The sequence below is a fragment of the Artemia franciscana genome, unplaced genomic scaffold, assembly GCF_032884065.1.
Source record: "Artemia franciscana unplaced genomic scaffold, ASM3288406v1 Scaffold_364, whole genome shotgun sequence".
Classification (NCBI taxonomy): Eukaryota; Metazoa; Arthropoda; class Branchiopoda; order Anostraca; family Artemiidae; genus Artemia; species Artemia franciscana.
The window spans coordinates 114,433-139,356 of NW_027064236.1; the positions used below are offsets into that span (position 1 = coordinate 114,433).

Sequence of the window (24,924 nt, forward strand, 5' to 3'; positions counted from 1 at the left end):
AAGATAGGGCTGTCGATTAATTGGCAGAAGACAAAAGTGATGTTTGTCGAGCCTCGTAACTCACCGCGTCCCCCGCCAGTCCTAATGGTCAGTGACAAACCAGCTGAGATTGTTGAGGAATTTACATACTTTGGCTCTATCCTCTCAAATGACGGATCAATCCTCAAAGATCTAATGCACCAAATTGCCAAAGCCCCAGCAGTAGTGGGAAGACTAAGTGCCCTTTCTAGGAAACCTTCTATCAGTCGTAGGACCAAGATGCGCATATACAATGCTTCGGTGGGATCCGTGCTTCTTTACAGAACCGAAACCTGGCCAGCCACTCAGTCTGTGCTTAGCACCGTAAATATAGCCCAAACAAAACATCTTCGCCGCATTGAAGGACTACGCTGGCACGATTTTGTTAGCAACGAGAACCTCCTGGCTTTAACTGCTCTAACACCCTTCTCAGTCCAACTCGCCCAACGAACACTACGCTGGTACGGACATCTCCTTCACATGCCCCCCGACACTCCCGCACGAACGATTTTTGACTTTGATCCTGTGTTGCACGGCGGAAAACGCCCAAGAGGTCGTCCCCTAACCAGATGAAAGAACACGACAGGTGCCTTCTTAGCCATGGCAAAATATTCAGGAGGACGTCCACATCCTTGCAAGAGACCGGTCTAAATGGAGGCACCACGTAGCATCACTCTAGACGCCGAAAGCATTTTTGCACGAGCTTTAAGTCAAGTAAGTCAAGTCATTATTCATACAATTTATAAAATAAAAATTAAAATTTATATTTGTTTTGGTAAGCCGATTTGTTAAACAAATAGGATGATTTTTTGCATCTGATTTTCAAAGAAAGAAAAAGAAAAATGTAAAAACTTGGGGAAAATATCTGTTACACGAATAAAGTTGATTTTTTATTCATTTGACGTAAATGGATGAAAACCCCTCCGAGGTGGCAGGTAAAGAAAAACTTGTTATTATTCTAAACCTGATATTAACAAAGTTATTTTCTATTAGGTATTTATTTTATGCCTAGATTCGAATAAAAGAAGACATGGATATGACGATATTAATGTATAGAAGGAAGGATACTCGCGACAGGCCCTGTTTCAACAGCAAATATGCAATAGGAAGCAAAACTAGCTTATAATACGGCTTTGAAAAAATTATGGTGAAGACCGACTGAAAAATTAAATCATTTAAAACTTAGCCATTGTCCTAATCAACTTCGCTCTGTAAATTGGCATCGGCACTTGATTTTCAGTTATGGTTCTGTGAGGTTTCCAAAAACACTACTCATTTCGCAAAATTATTAATTTATTTACTAGTAGCCTGGATTCACTTTCCAAGTAAACCCGATTATTGTCTTCTCAGGAATATATCTTTCTGCTGTTCACGAAAGTCATACAGAAAGCAAAGCAGCCTTCGCAAGCCAGCTCGCCTTTTAGTTGACACGATAAATCTTGCATTCGGGCCTTTGTCAGTTTGAAAATGCTGTTATTGTCTGTCTATATAAAGTAAAGCACAACTTTGATGCTACCATGTATCAAATGGCCGTTTGCTACATAAAAAAAAAAAAAAATTAACACATCGTATAAATTCCCATATGAAAAGTAATATATCTAAAATGAAGAAGCTACTCTTATACATCAGATTGCCACATCATTTGCCCTTTTAAGGCGAAGTTGCCGAGTGCGTCGAAACATATGATCAATCAATGCTCACCTCGATATAGTGGGACCAGAACTGACATTGTCTCTGGGTGCTCAAAACCCCAGCTACACCTGCCAGGAAACAATAAATTTTCAAACTCTTTTTGTTGGGGGGGGGGGGGGCAGGTTCTCCTTGAAGCCATGTAACACTTTGAAAAGTTAATGAGAAAACTCGAAATACTGTAAAGTTCTAGATTAAGAGCTTTTTACTATTTTGGAAAATATATGCATTGGGAGAATGCAACTATTTATACCCTGGAGTAGCAAACTCTCAATACTATACTAGTTAAAACAACGACATTTTATTCAAGATGAACTTTTTATCAGTTGTAACTATGATAAGGCCTATTCACAATGAGATTTTTCTAACACCTGGATTTAAATAGTGCTAATTAGAGCCAATCAGAATTTTTCATTGAAATTTTAACCCAATTATATAGTTCAACAACAAATCTGATTGGCTCAAATATAGCGCAAACAAAAATTCGGTATTAGTGAAATCTCATTGCAACTATCGCAATGCCGAATCGCCCTGGGTGCACCCTGACTGGTTACCTTTTTCAACATTATACCGTCAGCCTTGCTATAAACAGCGAATGAAAACAGGATTTTACTTATCTAAGAGTTTCCAAATGCAAAACAACTCAGAAGTTTTCAGGCTTAATGCATTGCACACAGTTTCATTGAAAATTTCAATTACCTAGAGATTGGGGGGAGGGGGATTAATTCTTAATTTTTATGAATATCTTGTGAAAATACAAAGTTAGGAGTCAATCAAGTGGTTCGCCCCTTAAATCCCAAAAAGCTTAGAAAGTAGCGCTTAGGTAAGAGCAGGGGAAAATTGTAGTGAATTAAATAGCTAAAGTTGAGAACCCCCGTGAATAAAGGCAAGGTCTATATGTATACAACAGTTTAGACAGTAAACCTGACAAGAATAAATCCTGAAAGTAAGACAACTTCTAAATTTTCGCAATTGTCTAGAATAAACAAAAATGTGTTACTAGTGCTATTACTTTCGTACGACTAATCCAGTGAAATGTCTTGTCATCTTCGTCTTGTCACTCCGAATAATGTCTGAAACGATTACTAAATCCAAAGAAAGGAAGGAGCCAAAAAGATTGCCTAGAGGAAAGAATCTTAACACCCTTGTCCATTATTTTCTTTTTCGTTAAAGATGAAATAAAAAAAAAAGTTTCCTTCTTGGCTTGGAGTATCAAATCCAAGGTGTTGACTAACAAGAGCTGGAAATTAAAACTGATTTTTAACAGGATGAGGAAATTCCCTTTTATCCTAGTGGCGTCAATTAATGAGTCAGGAGAGGAGTGAAGGGGGATGTATTCTCCAAAATCTAGGGGGCGCAATTTCGTCATTTTTTCATTTATTTCAATGAAAGCCCCTTTTCAACGAAAATACCAAAAAAGTATTTTTCATACTCCCTTGTCAATTATTTTTTGTTTGGTAAAATGTAAAAACATAATGAAAAGCCTTCTCTGTAGGCTTGGAGCATCAGGATCAAATGAGTTGACTAATAAGAGATGAAAATTAAAAAATACATTTAAAAATACAAAAATACATTTTTTTAAATCAAGAAAGGGGGCTAATTTTTTTTTCAAATCAATGAGATGATTAATAATGAATTGACATGTATTTTTTTTTTTTTTAAATCCGTGAGAATCAAATGAGTTGACTAATAAGAGATGGAAATTAAAAATACATTTAAAAATACATTTTTTATAAATCAAGAAAGGCGGCTGTTTTTTTTCAAATGAGTTGACTAATAAGAGATGGACCTTAAAAATTACATTTAAAATACAAAAATGTATTTTTTTTAAATCAAAAAAAGGGGCTGTTTTTTTTTTCCATAAAAATACCAAAAAAGCCATCTTTCAATAAAAATCCCAAAAAGAAAGTATTTCAAAATCTAGATGGGGTAAAAAACTTCTTTCGGGGGGGGGAGGGAAGGAGCCCCCCACTCAGTTGACACACTGCTATTGCCACTTTTTTTTCTCATAGAGTTGGAGAGATATACCACCGAATACTGAATATTCGAGTTTTCTAACCGATGAAGCCATTTTATGATGTGGAACTAATGAACCGATAAAACTAATGGATATAGAACTAACGAAACGACGCAAATAGATAACAGAGGGCTGCAGAAGATTTTATTCAACTGTAGTTGGGACTGAAAAACGGTTGGTCTACAAGAAAAGCCATAGAAGTGAAAACACTGATAACAACAGCGATTTAAAACCCCTTGTTCGAACTGAAATTAGCCCAACTTACTGAAAGTAAGGTAGAATTGTCTGACTAGTGATATTCTTAGAAGCTTCAATAGTTCAGATCTAATGAACCGATTTAATAATTTAGAACTAAGGAATCGATGCAAATCGTTGCAGGAGAATTGCTGACGATTTTTTAAAACTGTAATGAGGACCAAAAAAAACTGTTGATATATAGGAATAAAGAAGTGAAATCTCTAACAAAGACAACGATTTAAAATACTTGGTTCGAATTGAAATTGAAACCGAACAAAAATTCGCACAGCGAGTAATTATAGCTCTTTCTATAGACATCGAGCGGTATAATGTCTTTCTATAAAAAAGAAAAAAAAATAATAATCTGCAGCAGAAATACTGTCGTGGGTTGATAAAACTGAAAATATTCGAGAATGTAACGAAATTAAACATGAATCAAATTTTTAAACCTAAGTATCTAATTTACTCGGGTTTATAAAGAGTCAAATTGCACATTTCGCTTTAAATCGTCAAAAAATCCAGATAAGGATGTATCAAATTAAAAATTTATACTCCCTTGGTGTTCTTCTCTTCGTTTTGATCCAAAAATTGTGGTTTTCCACATTATATTTAAGAGACGGCTTGCCTGTACATATTTAGAACTTCAAAATTTTCCAAAATAAAAGACTTTATTTTGACAAATTTCCTTTTCAAAATAGTAAAAAAATATATATATATTTTGACGCTGATTAAATATAAATTCATTTTACTAGGCTGACTTCACGACTAAATTTAAATTTCCATGAGAATGATCTGTCGAAGAATTCATGTTTTCAAAAATATTTTCAAATAGAATCAACAGAAGAAAACTTAAATCTTTTTCCAAAAATTAAATAAAAAAAACAAGTTTTCTCAACTGAAAGTAAGGAGTGACATCAAAACTTAAAACGCACAGAAATTACTTCGTATATGAAAGAGGCTGCTTCCTCATCAACGCCCCGCTCTTTACGCTAAAGTTTGACTCTTTCTCTCAATTCTTCTTTCTAAAACAGTAAAAAACTTTAGCGTAAAGAGCGGGGCGTTGATGAGGAAGCAGCCTCTTTCATATACGAAGTAATTTCTGTGCGTTTTAAGTTTTGATGTCACTCCTTATTTTCAGTTGAAAAAACTTGTTTTTTTTATTTAATTTCTGAACGTTTTTGAATCAATGCATGTTTTGATTTTGGCTCTCCGCAGAGGAATAATCAAAACGAAATTTGCATATTTTTTTTTTTTGGCTCAATGGCTTTCTCATAATTTTGATCGAATGATTTTGAGAAAAAAAGAGCGGGGGACGAAGCCTAGTTGCCCACCGATTTTTTGGTTAATTAAAAAGGCAACTAGAACTTTTAATTTTTTAAGAATCTTTTTATTGGTAAAAGATTTACGTAACTTATAAATTAGCTTACGTAAAGAACTTTTGTATTCTCATGTTTTTATTACATATATGAGGGGATTCGCCCCATCGTCAGTACCTCGCTCTTTACACTAAAGCTTAAATTTTATCCCAATTCATTAAGAATGACCCCCTGAATCACAAAAGCCGTAGAATAAGTAGTTGAAATTACCGAAAATACTTTAGCGTAAAGAGCGAGGTATTAGAAGGAGGTGAGCCCCTCATATGGGTAATAATTTCTGTTTGTTTTAAGTTTTATTGCTGTTCCTTACTTCCAGCTGAAAAAGCTTTTTCACTTTTATTTTTTAATTGTTTTTTTTTAAATAATGCTAGTAAATCCTGCTCTCCCTTCATGGAAATTTTCTTCTCCCATTACAAATTCTCGAAGGAAAGTTCCCCCAGCATATCCCCCTCTTCTCAACCCCTCCCCCAAACCAAAAAAATCCTCCTGAAAACGCCTGTATACTTCCCAATAACCATTACTATATGTAAGCACAGGTCAAAGTTTGTAACTTGTTGCCCCTCCCACGGGGACTGTGGGGGAGTAAGTCGTCCCCAAATACATAGTTATAAGGTTTTTCGACTACGCTGAATAAAATGGCTATCTCAGAATTTTGATCCGTTGACTTTGGGAAAATAATTAGCGTGGGAGGGGGCCTAGGTGCCCTCCAATTTTTTTGGTCACTTAAAAAGGGCACTAGAACTTTCCATTTCCGTTAGAATGAGCCCTCTTGCAACATTCTAGGACAACTGGGTCGATACGATCACCCCTGGGAAAAAAAACAACAAAAAAACAAAAAAACAAATAAACACGCATCCGTGATCTGCCTTCTGGCAAAAAATGCAAAATTCCACATTTTTGTAGATAGGAGCTCGAAACTTCTACAGTAGGGTTCTCTGATACGCTGAATCTGATGGTGTGATTTTCGTTAAGATTCTATGACTTTTAGGGGGCGTTTCCCCTATTTTCTAAAATAACGCAAATTTTCTCAGGCTCGTAACTTTTGATGGGTAAGACTAAACTTGATGAAACTTATATATTTAAAACCAGCATTAAAATGCGATTCTTTTGATGTAGCTATTGGTATCAAAATTCCATTTTTTAGAGTTTTGGTTACTATTGAGCCGGGTCGCTCCTTACTACAGTTCGTTACCACGAACTGTTTGATAGTATATGAAACAAAATACAATTCGAAAGAAAGTATTTTTGACAGAAATTTTTATTTTAAAGATATTAAGAAACCTTTTTTCTTGTCTCAAATATCGGTTGGTTTACTTTTATTTGATTGGAGCAACAGGAGATAAAATACGGTGCCAATATTGGTTTTTTATAAAGAAAAAATTTTTGGGATGTCCTTTTTGAGATAAAACATTTTGATCAAACCACCATTTGACATATTCGTGTCATCACATACTTTACTTCTAGTCGTGGAAGCATCAAATATTAAGATCTATAAAAAAAGTCAACTTTTGAAAAGTCAATTTTTGGCTAAAAGCCAAAGCTGTAAAAAGCTATTCAAAAGCATTTTCCAATAGAATCTTAAAAGAAATACCCACACTATTTTTCTTTACAGACGATTAAATCCTTTCGTTATTTTTTTCGCAAAAAGTGGACTAAATTATTTTATATTCTTTTTTATCAACACAATGTTTAAATAATAGTATTATAGTAACTACTTACCATGTGCTGTTCTCGGAAAATTTCGAAGTTGCAAAACGTGATCAGGAACATGATAGGAATCTAATTTCCCAAGTAATATCCGCATGAATTCTTTTTTCTCCGTGTTTTCATTGATAAGCAAATAGAGTTTTCCGCCATAAATCAATCCAACAGCAAATTGGACAAGTCCTGTTTCCAAAGCAAGGCTCTCTAACTTGGTTATGCTAACCTTTCTTCCAAATCGTTTTATGATTTCGTCATTCCTTCCACGGAAATACAATTTGCCGTTAATCAGCTCTCCGACATCACCTGTCGCTCGAGAAGAAGGTACTTCCTCAACATCTTCATCATCGACATAGCAAAGACGATTTGCGCTCTCTGAGGAAGGAGAAGAACAGAGAAGTGCCATAATGTTCTGACAACAAAAACTACGATGTCAAATTGGACATCAAAATTATCAAAAAAGCAAAAAACTAATGAATAAGAAAACTAATTTTACAATAACTATAAAGAAAAGGCGAATAGCTCGAGGACAAAAGTTCAGCTACGCAGACCCCAACATAGGGGGTCGAAATCCTGCATCAACTAGTTTTCCCACACTAGTTTTCAACTAGAAATCCCGCATCAACTTAGTTTTGACGATTTGTGCTCTCTAAAGGAAGAGAAGAACAGAGAATTGATGCCAGAAAGTTCTGACAACAAAAACGATGATGTCAAATTGGACTACAAAATTAGCGAAAAACAAAAAAATTAATGAATAAGAAAATTAATTTTATAATAACTATAAAGAAGAGGCGAATAGCTCGAGGACAAAAGTTCAGCTACACAGACCCCAACATAGGGGTCGAAATCCCTCATCAACGTGTTTTCCCACACTAGTTTTCAACTAGAAATCCCGCATCAACTTAGTTTTGACGATTTGTGCTCTCTAAAGGAAGAGAAGAACAGAGAATTGATGCCAGAAAGTTCTGAAACAAAAACGATGATGTCAAATTGGACTACAAAATTAGCGAAAAACAAAAAAAATTAATGAATAAGAAAATTAATTTTATAATAACTATAAAGAAGAGGCGAATAGCTCGAGGACAAAAGTTCAGCTACGCAGACCCCAACATAGGGGTCGAAATCCCTCATCAACGTGTTTTCCCACACTAGTTTTCAACTAGAAATCCCGCATCAACTTAGTTTTGACGATTTGTGCTCTCTAAAGGAAGAGAAGAACAGAGAATTGATGCCAGAAAGTTCTGACAACAAAAACGATGATGTCAAATTGGACTACAAAATTAGCGAAAAACAAAAAAATTAATGAATAAGAAAATTAATTTTATAATAACTATAAAGAAGAGGCGAATAGCTCGAGGACAAAAGTTCAGCTACGCAGACCCCAACATAGGGGTCGAAATCCCTCATCAACGTGTTTTCCCACACTAGTTTTCAACCAGAAATCCCGCATCAACTTAGTTTTGACGATTTGTGCTCTCTAAAGGAAGAGAAGAACAGAGAATTGATGCCAGAAAGTTCTGACAACAAAAACGATGATGTCAAATTGGACTACAAAATTAGCGAAAAACAAAAAAATTAATGAATAAGAAAATTAATTTTATAATAACTATAAAGAAGAGGCGAATAGCTCGAGGACAAAAGTTCAGCTACGCAGACCCCAACATAGGGGTCGAAATCCCTCATCAACGTGTTTTCCCACACTAGTTTTCAACTAGAAATCCCGCATCAACTTAGTTTTGACGATTTGTGCTCTCTAAAGGAAGAGAAGAACAGAGAATTGATGCCAGAAAGTTCTGACAACAAAAACGATGATGTCAAATTGGACTACAAAATTAGCGAAAAATAAAAAAATTAATGAATAAGAAAATTAATTTTATAATAACTATAAAGAAGAGGCGAATAGCCCGAGGACAAAAGTTCAGCTACGCAGACCCCAACATAGGGGTCGAAAACCCTCATCAACGTGTTTTCCCACACTAGTTTTCAACTAGAAGTCCCGCATCAACTTAGTTTTGACGATTTGTGCTCTCTAAAGGAAGAGAAGAACAGAGAATTGATGCCAGAAAGTTCTGACAACAGAAATGATGATGTCAAATCGGACTACAAAATTAGCGAAAAACTAAAAAATTAATGAATAAGAAAATTAATTTTATAATAACTATAAAGAAGAGGCGAATAGCTCGAGGACAAAAGTTCAGCTACGCAGACCCCAACATAGGGGTCGAAATCCCTCATCAACGTGTTTTCCCACACTAGTTTTCAACTAGAAATCCCGCATCAACTTAGTTTTGACGATTTGTGCTCTCTAAAGGAAGAGAAGAACAGAGAATTGATGCCAGAAAGTTCTGAAAACAAAAACGATGATGTCAAATTGGACTACAAAATTAGCGAAAAACAAAAAAATTAATGAATAAGAAAATTAATTTTATAATAACTATAAAGAGGAGGCGAATAGCTCGAGGACAAAAGTTCAGCTACGCAGACCCCAAAATAGGGGTCGAAATCCCTCATCAACGTGTTTTCCCACACTAGTTTTCAACTAGAAATCCCGCATCAACTTAGTTTTGACGATTTGTGCTCTCTAAAGGAAGAGAAGAACAGAGAATTGATGCCAGAAAGTTCTGACAACAAAAACGATGATGTCAAATTGGACTACAAAATTAGCCAAAAACAAAAAAATTAATGAATAAGAAAATTAATTTTATAATAACTATAAAGAAGAGGCGAATAGCTCGAGGACAAAAGTTCAGCTACGCAGACCCCAACATAGGGGTCGAAATCCCTCATCAACGTGTTTTCCCACACTAGTTTTCAACTAGAAATCCCGCATCAACTTAGTTTTGACGATTTGTGCTCTCTAAAGGAAGACAAGAACAGAGAATTGATGCCAGAAAGTTCTGACAACAAAAACGATGATGTCAAATTGGACTTCAAAATTAGCGAAAAACAAAAAAATTAATGAATAAGAAAATTAATTTTATAATAACTATAAAGAAGAGGCGAATAGCTCGAGGACAAAAGTTCAGCTACGGAGACCCCAAAATAGGGGTCGAAATCCCTCATCAACGTGTTTTCCCACACTAGTTTTCAACTAGAAATCCCGCATCAACTTAGTTTTGACGATTTGTGCTCTCTAAAGGAAGACAAGAACAGAGAATTGATGCCAGAAAGTTCTGACAACAAAAACGATGATGTCAAATTGGACTTCAAAATTAGCGAAAAACAAAAAAATTAATGAATAAGAAAATTAATTTTATAATAACTATAAAGAAGAGGCGAATAGCTCGAGGACAAAAGTTCAGCTACGGAGACCCCAAAATAGGGGTCGAAATCCCTCATCAACGTGTTTTCCCACACTAGTTTTCAACTAGAAATCCCGCATCAACTTAGTTTTATACGATTTGTGCTCTCTAAAGTCTGACCATTATTCAGTTATATTTTCCAAAGTGAATTATGCAGTGCACGCGCTTTATTCGAAATTGCTTGATTCGGTTCTCCCGCCTTCCCTGACTCAGGCACAAGTTATTCCCGTTTCAGTTGACGCTGTAATTGCATCTGTTAAGAAATTGAAATCAAGTTCTCTTGATATTGACGGTATCAGTGCTTGTCATCTAAAAATAAATTGCCCGTCTTTGTTTTTCCATTTACAGTTGTTTTTCCAAATGTGCCTTTGTTGTTCCCTCGTTCCTGATAGCTTTTTGTGTGGAACTGTCACTTCTGTACTTAAACGAGGTAAGACTCCTTTGGATTGTTCTTCTTACAGGCCTATCACGGTTGCTTGTAATTTTAGTAAAATCCTTGAATATATCCTACTTCCTTTCATAAGTATGAATGCTAATTTCGGGGAGAATCAGTTTGGTTTACGGTCTGGCATCGGATGCCAGCACGCTCACCGTGCTCTTGCTTTCCTTCTTAAAGATGCTTCGGCTAAAGGGTATGGTCTTCATATTTGTGCTCTTGATCTTTCTAAGGCTTTCGATAGTGTTGTACATAGTCAGGCTCTTTACTCTCTTTATAGTCACGGTATTAACCTTTCAGTTATTTTCCTTCTAAAGTTTCGGTATAGTAATTCTTATCTCCGAATTAAAACTAATGGTGCCCTTTCATTTTCTAATGTTCTTGTTCGTCGGGGCGTACGGCAGGGTGGAGTGTTATCTCCTAGTATTTTCAAATTTTGTATCTCTGGTATTCTTGAGAATATTTCTTCTATGTGTTTTGTTGGTTTGAGTGATATTTCTTACCTTGCTTATGTTGATGACATTCTTCTAATTAGCCGGTCTAAACTCAGTCTATCGCAGATGGTTCATAAAGTTTCTTCTTCTTTTACTAAAATCGGTCTTTCGCTTAATGTTGATAAATGTGAGTATCTTTCTTTCAATGTTCCCTCTTCTCCTAGGCCTCTAATTTTTCAAAATTTTTCTATCCCTCATGTAGATTCGATCCGGTGGTTGGGTATTACACTTACAAAAAATCTTAAAACTCTTCGGGAGTGTGCTGTCTGGGATGCTAGAGTGAAAATCCAGATTGGTTACTCTAAAATTGTAGCTAATCGAGGGAAATACAATCGTATTGCCCTTGGTAAGCTTTATTCTACTTTTTCCGATCATTCTGTTCTTTACCTTTCTGGGCTTTACCCTATATTTAAGAAAAAAGACATTAGCGATATCCTCTTATTTCCGTTTCTGTAAATTTCTTCTCTATCTTCCTCTGTGGTATATGAATCGAAAGATAATTAAAAAGTTCCATCTTCCGAATATTACTGAGAAGCTGACTGATCTACACAAAGAGCTCTCAGAAACGGCGTATCGGCATTTGTCGCCTCACCACGGTCTGATCCGTTTGTATGATTAATGTCTTTTGTTGACTCTCGTTTTTTTTGTATCACATTTTTGTTTTTTTGTTTTTTTTATTTGTTTTCCGTTTTTCTTCAAGTCTTTACTCCACTATTTATCTTTTTGATGTAAGTGGGTTACAAATAAATATTTATTTATATTTATTTATAAAGTTCGGACAACAAAAACGATGATATCAAATTGGAAATCAAAATTAGCGAAAAAAAAAATAATGAATAAGAAAATTAATTTTATAATAACTATAAAAAAGAGGCGAATAGCTCGAGGACAAAAGTTCAGCTAAGCAGACCCCAACATAGGGGTCGGAATCCCTCATCAACTAGTTTCCCCACACTAGTTTTCAACTAGAAATCCCGCATCAACTTAGTTTTGACGATTTGTGCTCTCTAAAGGAAGAGAAGAACAGAGAATTAATGCCAGAAAGTTCTGACAACAAAAACGATGACGTCAAATTGGACATCACAATTATCGAAAAACAAAAAAATCAATATATATAAAATAATAAATAAGAAAATTAATTTTATAATAACTATAAAGAAGAGGCGAATAGCTCGAGGACAAAAGTTCAGCTACACAGACCCCAACATAGGGGGTCGAAATCCTGCATTAACTAGTTTTCCCACACTAGTTTTCAACTAGAAATCCCGCATCAACTTAGTTTTGACGATTTCTGCTCTCTAAAGGAAGAGAAGAACAGAGAATTAATGCCAGAAAGTTCTGACAACAAAAACGATGATGTCAGTTTGGACATCACAATTATCGAAAAACAAAAAAATCAATATATATAAAATAATAAATAAGAAAATTTATTTTATAATAACTATAAAGAAGAGGCGAATAGCTCGAGGACAAAAGTTCAGCTACGCAGACCCCAACATAGGGGGTCGAAATCCTGCATCAACTAGTTTCCCCACACTAGTTTTCAACTAGAAATCCCGCATCAACTTAGTTTTGACGATTTGTGCTCTCTAAAGGAAGAGAAGAACAGAGAATTAATGCCAGAAAGTTCTGACAACAAAACGATGATGTCAAATTGGACATGGAAATTATCAAAAGAAAATGAATAAGAAAATTAATTTTATAATAACTATAAAGAAGAGGCGAATAGCTCGAGGACGAAAGTTCAGCTACGCAGACCCCAACATAGGGGGTCGAAATCCCGCATCAACTAGTTTCCCCACACTAGTTTTCAACTAGAAATCCCGCATCAACTTAGTTTTGACGATTTCTGCTCTCTAAAGGAAGAGAAGAACAAAGAATTAATGCCAGAAAGTTCTGACAATAAAAACGATGATGTCAAATTGGACATGGAAATTATCAAAAGAAAATGAATAAGAAAATTAATTTTATAATAACTATAAAGAAGAGGCGAATAGCTCGAGGACGAAAGTTCAGCTACGCAGACCCCAAAATAGGGGGTCGAAATCCCGCATCAACTAGTTTCCCCACACTAGTTTTCAACTAGAAATCCCGCATCAACTTAGTTTTGACGATTTGTGCTCTCTAAAGGAAGAGAAGAACAGAGAATTAATGCCAGAAAGTTCTGACAACAAAAACGATGATGTCAAATTGGACATGGAAATTATCAAAAGAAAATGAATAAGAAAATTAATTTTATAATAACTATAAAGAAGAGGCGAATAGCTCGAGGACGAAAGTTCAGCTACACAGACCCCAACATAGGGGGTCGAAATCCCGCATCAACTAGTTTTCCCACACTAGTTTTCAACTAGAAATCCCGCATCAACTTAGTTTTGACGATTTGTGCTCTCTAAAGGAAGAGAGGAACAAAGAATTAATGCCAGAAAGTTCTGACAACAAAAACGATGATGTCAAATTGGACATCAAAATTATCGAAAAACAAAAAAATATTGAATAAGAAAATTACTTTTATAATAACTATAAAGAAGAGGCGAATAGTTCGAGGACAAAAGTTCAGCTACGCAGACCCCAACACAGGGGGGTCGAAATCCCGTATCAACTAGTTTTCCCACACTAGTTTTCAACTAGAAATCCCCCATCAACTTAGTTTTGACGATTTGTGCTCTCTAAAGGAAGAGAAGAACAGAGAATTAATACCAGAAAGTTCTGACAACAAAAACGATGATGTCAAATTGGACATCAAAATTATCAAAAAAAAAAAAATAATTAAGAAAATTAATTTTATAATAACTATAAAGAAGAGGCGAATAGCTCGAGGACAAAAGTTCAGCTACGCAGACCCCAACATAGGGGTCGAAATCCCGCATCAACAAGTTTTTAGGAAATTCTCCTTTGAATTCCTTTTTATTTTGCTTTTATTTTAGGACCAAACGTTAAAATGCACTGCAAGATTCAATGCTTTGGAATAAAAATTGTTTCTTTCGTCAGAGCCGATAGACCTGAAACTTGAAAGCGACTTATTTAGTCCTGGGCCCCATCAGTATGCTGATACGTAACTAAGCCTAAAAAGAAGCAACAGGAAACAAAAGCACATTATACGTATTAGTAGGCAAACAATTCTGATAATTTAAGCGTTTTAGACGAGAAGTGGATGAATCAGTTTTTATAACTCATATATGCTCTGGGAATCCAGGCCTTATTGATGTAATATTGATAGGAAATTCAGACTAAGTCCTGTCCTAGAGCCGTGGAACAATTTCCTGGAAATCATAAATAATTTTTAATCACACAAATTTATATCAGAGCAAATTATACAGCACAAAATGCTAAAACTACCCTCTCCCTTCCCACTACTGTGTGCACAATTGTTGAATTGGAAATTTTTTAAAACTCCGTTCCTTAGCATGTACATGTGATTTTGGTCTCATAACTCAAATCCACAAACAATATTCTTTAGCTGTGAAGCCTTTATATCTACAGTTAAAAAAGCATTGAACTGATGTGAAAGTTCCATTATTAAATTGGCTTCCTATTAATTTAAAAGGTAGGTAAAAGTTCGTTTAGTAGAACTTTTTTCGTTCAAACAAAGGTATTTTCCGAGCACATTATTAGCAACTATTAATTCAAACAACCTACTGAGTTATGTGGGTTCGAAACCGGGCAAGTAGTGATTTTTTTTTAAACATTTATGGCACCGGACTGATAAAAATTTAAGCCTTGATGTACCAATAGTCAACCAGGTTCTCCCAAAAGTTGCGTCTGTTGAATATCCTTTCAAAGGAACCAATACATGGGTAAACACCGTAAAAAAGACACTATTTTTTCAAGTTGAAAATGAACATTAAATAATAGATCTTAAAAACTAATGTAAGAGTAATTCTGTCTGCTCTTAACAGATAATCCCTCTCCTGCAATTCTAAGCATTTTCTCTGTTCTTTTTGTCCAAACTAGCTTGTTGGGTGTAGGCTTATAGCATTCAATACTCATTTTCTTTTATATTCAAGAAAAAAAAGCAGTTAGGAGTCTTTATTAAACACTGGGATTGGATATAATTTTTTTTTAACCTACGGTAGGATATGCTGCTTCATTAATTTCAAAATAATGGCATGTTTGTTTTGTTTTTTTTTCAAATCATATACTAACATAATATAGCTGCAAATATGAAGACATACATAATGCTGTATGTATGAATACATACATACATACATATACATGTATGTATGAAGACATACATACATGAAGACATACATAATGCTGTATGTATGAATACATACATACATACATATATGTGTATGTATGAAGACATACATACATGAAGACATACATACATGAAGACATACATAATGCTGTATGTATGAATACATACATACATACATATACATGTGTGTATGAAGACATACATACATGAAGACATACATAATGCTGTATGTATGAATACATACATATATGTGTATGTATGAAGACATACATACATGAAGACATACATACATGAAGACATACATAATGCTGTATGTATGAATACATACATACATACATATACATGTGTGTATGAAGACATACATACATGAAGACATACATAATGCTGTATGTATGAATACATACATCCATACATATACATGTATGTATGAAGACATACATACATGAAGACATACATAAATACGAAGAATTTACGCAAGCAAAGAAATACCTTACAGTTCTTTGCGAGTTTCTCTCCGGCTTACCGATAAAAATTTCTCCAAAACCATGGAAGATTTCTTCTCCAGTATTATCTCGCAGACGGAGGCTTGTTTCTGAAAGCCCCTTTCCAAGGGATACTTCATTGTGGAGCTTCCCCCTTTTCACTTCTCTTTGACCACTTTCAAAACACAGCTTTTCAATTGAGGCCCAGCAAGACATTTCAGTTATACCATACAAATTGAAAACACTAACCCTTCCTTCTTGAATAGAACCAAATCTCATAAAATCAAAACTTGGGAATGCTTCCCCTCCTAAAGCAAGAATTCTAAGGGTGGTTTTATCGAAAAACACTAGCGATGTTAGAACAGTCTCGGGAAAGGATAGGAACAATGAAGGAGTACACTGAATAATTGACGTTCCGTATTTTTGAAATAATATTTGAACTAGTTGAGAAGGATTTAACTTTATTATTTCCGGTAAAATAATAAGAGTGGATTTAGTGTATAACGAAAGGTAAATATCGACGGCTGCTGGGTCGAAAGACAATGGAGCAGCGAGAAATATAACATCTTTCCCAGTTACATTGTATATAGACCTGAAAAAAAGAAGGCACGTTATTGCCACCAACCTTTCCAAAAATGCTTTAGATTTGTTCTAAAATTATGAACGAGGATTGAATGCATAAGCTAGATAAATGTCAATAAATACGTGGATCAAAAGAGAGTACGGGAGCAAGAAATATATCGTTTTTTTCAGTTACTTTGAACATGACAAAAAAAAGTATGGCAGCGACAAATACAGGGTTGCGATCGCATGTTTTTTTTTTAGTTTTTCAGGGTTGGCTATATCCGTTAAAATAGACATTCATTACATATTTTTTTTTTTTATCTCTGAAGTTCAAATTTGATCTCTATTTGGCTTTTAACCATTTCAATAATAGATTCTGATTAAACTTATGATTATGACTTGGTCATATTCTTGAAAATAAGTACAGATTTAGTTGTTTTTCGACTGACATTAGAAGTCTTTAAAATGCATCGACAAATTTTTAGGTAAAATTTAGTAACGAATATGAATTTTGAGCTTCAATATATTCGATATCTTTGCGGTTTTAAAGCAATATTTTTGAATATCCAAAAGATACAGAAAGTATCTGAAGTATCTGAAAACCGCTATTTCTTTGGCTAATTTGCTTTCTGTTGCTTTTGCTTATATTTATCATACATTAAGCAAAAATACAAGTTTATAACGTTACAAACCGATAAATATCAGCCTCCCCCCTCCATGGGTAGATAATAACTGGAAGCGTCTTTTGTTTTGTTTTTTTATTTAAATTCACCGACTGAAACTGAAAAACAAGAGCTCGCACTTGTGACGAGGCGAGAAGAGCTAAGAGCCAAGAGATCATATGGTATGAGCTCTAACAAAATTCTATGAATCAATAGATTGATTTAAAAAGGAAAATAAGAGGCTTAATGCCGGTCAGGATTTAAAATAAGAGCTCTGAGTCACGATGTCCTTCTAAATATCAAAATTCATTAAGATCCGATCACCCACTCGTAAGTTATAAATGCCTCATTTTTTCTAATTTTTCCTCTCCCTTTAGCCCCCCCAGATGGTCAAATCTGGGAAAACGACTTTATCAAGTCAAATTGTGCACCTCCCTGACACGCCTACCAATTTTCATCGTCCTAGCACGTCCAGAAGCACCAAACTCGCCAAATTACTGAACCCCTCCCCCCAACTCCTCCAAAGAGATCGAATCCAGTACGATTCTGTCAATCACGTATCAAGGACATTTGTTTATTCCATCCACCAAGCTTCATCCCGATTCCTCCACTCCATGTGTGTTTCCAAGATTTCTCCCTCCAACTCCCCCCAATGTCAAAAGATCTGGTCGGGATTTGAAATAAGAGCTCTGAGACAAGAATTATTTCTAAAAATCAAATTTCATTAAGATCCGATCATCTATTCGTAAGATAAAAAATACCCCAATTTTCACATTTTCCAAGAATTCCGGTTTTCCCCTCCAACTCCCCCCAATGTCACAGGATCTGGTCAGAATTTAAAATTAGAACTTTAAAGCACAAGATCCTTCTAAATATCAAATTTCATTAAGATCTGGTCACCCTTTCGTAAGTTAAAAATACCTCAATTTTCAAAATTACCCCCCCCCCCCATTCCACCAAAGAGAGCAGATCCAGTCCGGTTATGTCAGTCACGTATCTTAGACAGGTTTCTATTCTTCCCATCCAGTTTCATCCAGATCTCACCGCTTTAAGTATTTTCTAAGATTTCCGGTCCCCCCAACTGCCCCCCTCCAATTACGCTTGATCCGGTTGAGATTTAAAATAAGAGATCTGAGTTACGAGGTCCTTCTAAATATGAAGTTTCATGAAGATCCGATCACTCCTTCGTAAGTTAAAAATACGTAATTTTTTCTTATTTTTCAGAATTAACCCCCCCCCCCCAATAGAGAGGATCCGTTACAATTATGTAAATCACGTATGTAAGACTTCTGCTTATTTTTCCCACCAAATTTCATCCCGATCCCTCCAATCTAAGCGTTTTCCATGATTTTAGGGTCCCCACCCCAAACTTCCCCCAATGTCACCAGATCTGGTCAGGATTTAAAATAAGAGCTCTAAGACACGATATCTTTCTAAACATCAAATTTCATTGAGATCCGGTCACCCGTTCGTAAGTTAAAAATACCTGATTTTTTCTTATTTTTCAGAATTACCCCCCCCCCCCCCCCCCAACTACCCCAAAGAGAGCGGATCCGTTCCGATTATGTCAATCATGTACCTGGGACTTGTGCTTGTTTTTCCCATCAAGTTTCATCCGATCCCTCCACTCTAAGTGTTTTCCAAGATTTTAGGTTTCCCCCCTCCAACACCCCCCAATGTCATCAGATCCGGTTAGGATTTAAAATAAGAGCTCCGAGACACAATATCATTCCAAACATCAAATTTCATTAAGATCCCATCACCCGCTCACAAGTTAAAAATACTTCATTTTTTCTATTTCTTCCAAATTAACCGGCCCCCACCCCCCCCCCCCCAGATGGTCAAATCGGGAAAACGACTATTTCTAATTTAATCTGGTCCGGTCTCTGATACGCTTGCAAATTTCATCGTCCTAGCTTACCTAGAAGTGCCTAAAGTAGCAAAACCGGGACCGACAGACAGACCGACAGACCGACAGAATTTGTGATTGCTATATGTCACTTGGTTAATACCAAGTGCCATAAAAAAGCCTAAAGACACTCTCAGTTAATATAGTCCCCGTAATTTTTTTCAGATGCTTTTTGTTTTTATTTACTCCTTTTTTGACAACATCTTTGATATTGGATTTGAAAGTAAACACTATTTAACAATTAAAGATTCGAACAGGTTACAGGTTACAATCACAGGTTGCTACATCAGTGCATGGATACACGAGTGTTTCTAAAACATTTTCAGCCGTTCTTTAGAATGTTTTAGACAAAAAGCAAATTTTTGCGGAGTCCCTCCCTTAAAACCTTAGATCCTCCTGTGCCTCCAGAGGCGCCCAGGGCATCAACGAGAAGCCGCCAGTCATCCCTCATGTGCGCCGCAGCAAGGACATCTTCCCACGCCGGTTGAAGGGAAGCATTTATGTTTCGCAGGTCCGTCTGATAGGTGCGCCGCAGTGTATTGCGCGGCCTGCCTCTTCTTCTTCTTCCTTCTGGTTGCCTCTGGAACGTCGCTTTCGGGATCCAGGAATCGTCCATACGAAGTACATGCCCCAAGTATTTCCCCGAAAACTAAAACTTTTGAAATAGGAAAAAAATGACATCTGTCACTATGGGTTGTCCGGTCATCCGTCTCACCTTCTCATTAGAGATTTTTTGTGACCAATGGATGTTTAGTATTCTCCGGAGACATGTATTCTCGAAAGCTAGAATTCGCCTTTCTTGCGTGTTATTCAGATGCCAGGTTTCGGAAAAATATAACAGGACGGGGATGACGTTGCTATTGAATAGACGAAGCTTGAGTCGGAGGGAGAAATTCTGCGACCTCCATATCGGTTTCAGTCTTTTGAATGTGCCGGAGGCCTGCCCAATACGGCATGATGTATCTTTTTCAGTTGATCCCGTATTTAACATTGTGCTCCCTAGATATTTAAATTCTAGAACTTGCTCAATGTCCTGGTTATCACATCTCAGGTGTAAAGGTGAATCGGTTACTGCCATACTTTTTGTTTTACCAGCGTTGATTCTTAGTCCCATAAGTCGGCCTCTGTCACGTACATCTTCTAGAAATTCTTGTAGTCTTTGTTTACAGGACTCAATAAGCGTAATATCGTCGGCAAAGTCTAGATCATTAATTTGGTGTAAATTAATTTACACTAAATTAACACAGGGGGTTTCAAATCGCAATGCATGAAAGGGTTTCTCGGAGTTTAGGACGATTTCTCTGCAACAGAGAAATGACTTCTTAGGCGACTTTTTTTTGTATATGATTTTATACTAATACCTAATATGACACTAATAGGGTGCAGTACCAAGTACTTCCTCGGTAGACTCGGTAGAGCACTTCCTTCCTGATAGACTATTTAAGGAGAAGTGGGAGTACACAATAAACTTCAAAGGGCTACAGACTTGGAAAAGGGTTGTTAGTCCCTGCTTTGAAGAATAGAGAAAATAACATAGACTTACTTCAAGTCTTTGATGTTTGGCAAGATGGAATTGTAGGTTACATGAACAATTTTAGATTTTCCAGTAGTTCCAGACGTAGAAACAACATAAGCGATATTTTCATAGCTTTTACAATTACTCTTATTTGCTGTTATAGTGATATAAAGCCTGATGCCAAGGATTTCCATTTCCAAGTCCTTATTAGTTATGGGGTAGTCATACACTGTTGCACAGTTTAAAGATGGGTTTGAGATGGAGCACCATGCTCGGCCTGACAAATTAATCCTGCAAGGTAAATTGACTTAAAACTCAAATTACATGGACTCAAATTATAATCTTGGCGGGCGTCTACAGAAATTTAAGATATGCGGATAAAAATGGTCCCTCAGCCTATTAAACTGCTAGGGTATTCACTAAACAGAAAACAAGAATGCATACTAGGAGACGATCAGAAAATAGTCAGCTATATTTTTTTCAAATACTAGGATTACAGTATACGTCAATGGTTTTGTAGGTCAAGCAATTCCACTGCGCACTAGGAGACGATTTTTCAGTGCGTCTAAACTTAGCATTATCCAACAACCATTAAGGTATATGAATGCTTTGTGACAGATATGTTGATACTTTCCTAATGTCATTCCAACTAACTTGTAAGTGATTTAAAACGAAAAATGTACGTCTACTAATTCCATCGAACACCAAATAGTGTCGAACGGTTTTCCGTGTTTTACAGAAAAAACACTACTGTTGTTTCAGCAAAACTCCAAAATAAAGCAGGATATTACACAATCTTTTTCTAGCAACACTGCTAACAGTCGAATTACTGAATTAAAATACGAACCGTATTGACGCGACATAAAGAAAGTGGATACTTCAATAAGGAGAGACGTTTACATTTCATAGGTTAGGCAATCCCTATTTTACCTACACTTTCGGGACGTCCCTACTTATCTCTTCAAGACCAATTGGTCATTATATGTTTACTGTTACCAAGAAAATACATAAACTCCAAAAATCAACCCTAGAACTTTTAATTCTTTAATAAACTGTCTTAAAACCGCTTTGTCTTTTATAACCAAGTCAGGTAATTTTTCAGCTGGGGCAGCAATTTTCTTTTTCATTTTGATTGTAGTTTCATTAGTAACACTCATTCTATCCAAGATTCACTTAGACCTTTCCATTCGGAAATTTTGCATTCTTTGTTCTCCTTCTTTTTACATCATAGCTCATTATTGCCGCTTATTAATTACTACTTGAAAATCCTTTGACATGATTGTTTCCGTGGATCCCTACCAATGCAGTAACAAATCCATAAAAAGGAACGGGTGTCGATAAATGTAGTTGTGTGGAAAGAAGAAAAGAGACATATTCAAAACGAGAGAAGAGGCGTGCATATATACACACATGCTTTACATGGTTGCAGGAATATCTGCAATCTAGTAAAGAGCGAATCACAGCCCATAGTAACTAAAAGTTGAAAAGCACGTTTTGAAAACAGTTGCCTAATGAGAAAAAATACCAAATGACACTGATTCAGGAATGGTAACTATTATTTCAGTTAGTCTTAAAAGTAAAACCTTATTACGAAAATAAATTTATGGTGATTTTGAAAAAGAACCTTAAACCCCTCAAAAATGGCGCCAGATCGAAATAAAAATTGCACTATTGCAATCAGCGTTGTCAAAAACCTTGAATAGGGGAATTACTGCCCCTCCCCAAATTGAGAAACAAGGAAAATCACTTCTTTTGCATGGATAGCACTGATGTATCGCCTTTTTTCTGCCAGGACTAGCGGATTATCGGAACATCATAGAGAGATGTTTGATGGCTCATTCGAACAGAAGTTAAAATTACTAGTGCCCTTTTAAAGTGACCAAAAAGATTGGAGGTCACCTAGCCCCTCTTCTCAGAAGACCCTTCTCCTAAAGTCATCTGATCAAAATTTTGAGATAGGCATTTTTTTCCGCATAGTTGAAAGGTCCATTAACCATGTTTTTGGTGCTGACGATGCCGTATCAATATCGCCCGTACCGGTATCAGGCGTTTCAGTATCGTTTTTTTTTCTCAGTCACAGTTTTGTGCCTTCTATATGATATTGTGAAGCACCTGTCTTTTTTAAGGCTGATTTTGGTAATTTGTAACCAATGCTGTTTTTCCTACTATGCCAAGAAATCGCGACTTACCATCAAAATCTAATCGATTTTGAGGCGAGATCTTTTTTTAGGAGTTTAAGGTGGGATTTTGTAGGGGAGGAAATTTTCCACAGGAAGGGTTTTCGATGGGAAGGAAAGTTTGTGGGGGAGCTTTCCAAGGAGAAATTTTACAACAGGGGGAGACGATTTCCTGGCATTATTTGAAAAACCATCAAAAATTCAATAAAAAAAAATCAACTAAAAGTAAAGAGCAACATTGAAACTTAAGACGAACAGACAACTCCTGCAACATAATGACCATATATTTAGAATAAGAAGCTGTTAAAAGTAATAAAATATTTTAGCGTAAAAAGCGAGGTAATGAGGATAAGCTTCAGATAAGCAGGCATTATGGTGAATAACCCGCGTCAATCTATCAATACATAAGTTAAGCCAATAGTATTTATCATGTGTTTTTTTAATTAAAAACGGGAAAAGATTAATTTTAAAAGAAAGTTTTATGAAGAAGGTAGAGAGCGAAAATGAAACTTAACGAACAAAAAATATTACTTCACAGCCTATCTAACATATAACAATAAAACTAGTGCAAATAAGCCAACTGATTATATTTTCCTATGTTTGTAGAATTATAGAAAACCAGCGCTTTGCTAAAAACACAAAACAATATAGGAGTTTTGATACAGTAAAAGCAAACCATTTAGGGACACCTTTTACGGTACAAAATAAATCATTTTAGGATTGTTATTTAATTTTTTTTTCGTTTAATTTGGTATCACTTCTGCACAATGAGCCCAGTCCAATGATTGGCTGTCGTTTTGGTTCTGAATAGAACAATTCATAATGGTTTTGTAGACAAGTTCGAAGTGAAGCCAACTTGATTGTATTAGGATTATAGACTAGCTTTAGAATTTGTATCATAACTTGAAATTCTCTGTTAATTTCTGTTGAAATTCTCATAGCCGGATTTCCAGAGTTCATATTATGTTTTTTTTTTACAGTTTAAAATTGTATATTACTCGCTATTGGTATTATTGTTGGCGAGACCAAGATGTTACCTGACAAATCAATCCGTTACTACTTATATTTATATTGAATTAGTATCTATTTTACGCTTAAGCATTTAAGATAGTTTTATTGGTATACTGAAAGTTAATGATATCACAACTCATGTAATACAATAATAAGCGTTACAAATTCGTTTGTTGTTGTCAAGCTACGTACTATACATACTTTAGACTCTTAAGTCAATATCCTTGTTTTTTATGCTTGGCTTTTCTCTTTTCAGTAAAGCGCTAGTATTCTATAATCCTACAAAGATAGGGAAATATCATCAGTTTCATACTGATGATATTTAGTTACACTAGTTTTATCAATGTATATTAGATAGGCTGTGAAGAAATAAGTTTAGTTCGTTTTAAGTTTCAATTTTGCTCTTTACTTCCTTCATAAAAGCTTTGTTTTTATAGCACTTGGTATTTACTAAGTGACATATAGCGATCGCAATTTCTGTCTGTCTGTTTGTCTGGCGGTCCCAGTTTTGCTAGTTCAGGTACTTCCAGATAAGCTAAGACGATGAAAGTTGGCAGGCGTATCACGGACTACACCAGAATAAATTAGAAATAGTCGGTTTCCCGACTCAACTGTCTTGGGGGGAGTGGAGGGATGGTTAATTGGGAAAAATTAGAAAAAATGAGGTATTTTTAACTTACGAATGGGTGATCAAATCTTAATGAAATATGATATTTGGAAGGAGCTCGTGTCTTAGAGCTGTTATTTTAAATCCCGACCAGATCCAGTAAGATTGAGGGGGGAACCGGAAATCTTGGAAAACGCTTAGAGTGGAGAGATCGAGATGAAACTTGGTGGGAAGAATAAGCACAAGTCCTAGATACGTAATTGACACAAACGTAGTGGATCCACTCTCTTTGGGGGAGTTGGTGGGGGGGGAGGGGTTAATTCAGAAAAAGTAGAAAAAATGAGGTATTTTTAACTTACGAACGGGTAATCGGATCTTAACGAAATCTGATATTTAGAAAAACCTCACAAATCAGAGCACTTATAATAAATCCCGATGGGATCCAGGTTACATTGGGGGGATTTGAAGGGGGAAACCAGAAATCTTGGAAAACGCTTAGAGTGGAGAGATCGGGGTGAAATTTGA

The 24,924-nt window shown here is 35.8% G+C and overlaps 1 protein-coding gene across 4 annotated transcripts in view; it reads right to left on the reverse strand.

The window, feature by feature from the left end:
* Positions 1-24,924, reverse strand: part of LOC136043185 (beta-alanine-activating enzyme-like) — a 149,190-nt gene that overhangs the window by 102,783 nt on the left and 21,483 nt on the right. For 3 of the 4 annotated variants that reach the window (XR_010621568.1, XM_065728117.1, XM_065728118.1), the window contains exons 3-5: positions 20,632-20,895; positions 15,995-16,545; positions 7,057-7,413 (exon numbers count right to left, since the gene is read on the reverse strand). Coding sequence is in view for 3 of the 4 variants with exons in the window: in XM_065728117.1 (XP_065584189.1) it covers positions 7,057-7,413; positions 15,995-16,545; positions 20,632-20,895 (1,172 nt within the window). In the remaining variant the exon portion in view is untranslated. The remainder of the gene's footprint in view (positions 1-7,056; positions 7,414-15,994; positions 16,546-20,631; positions 20,896-24,924) is intronic. The other variant, XM_065728119.1, reaches the window with a different exon arrangement.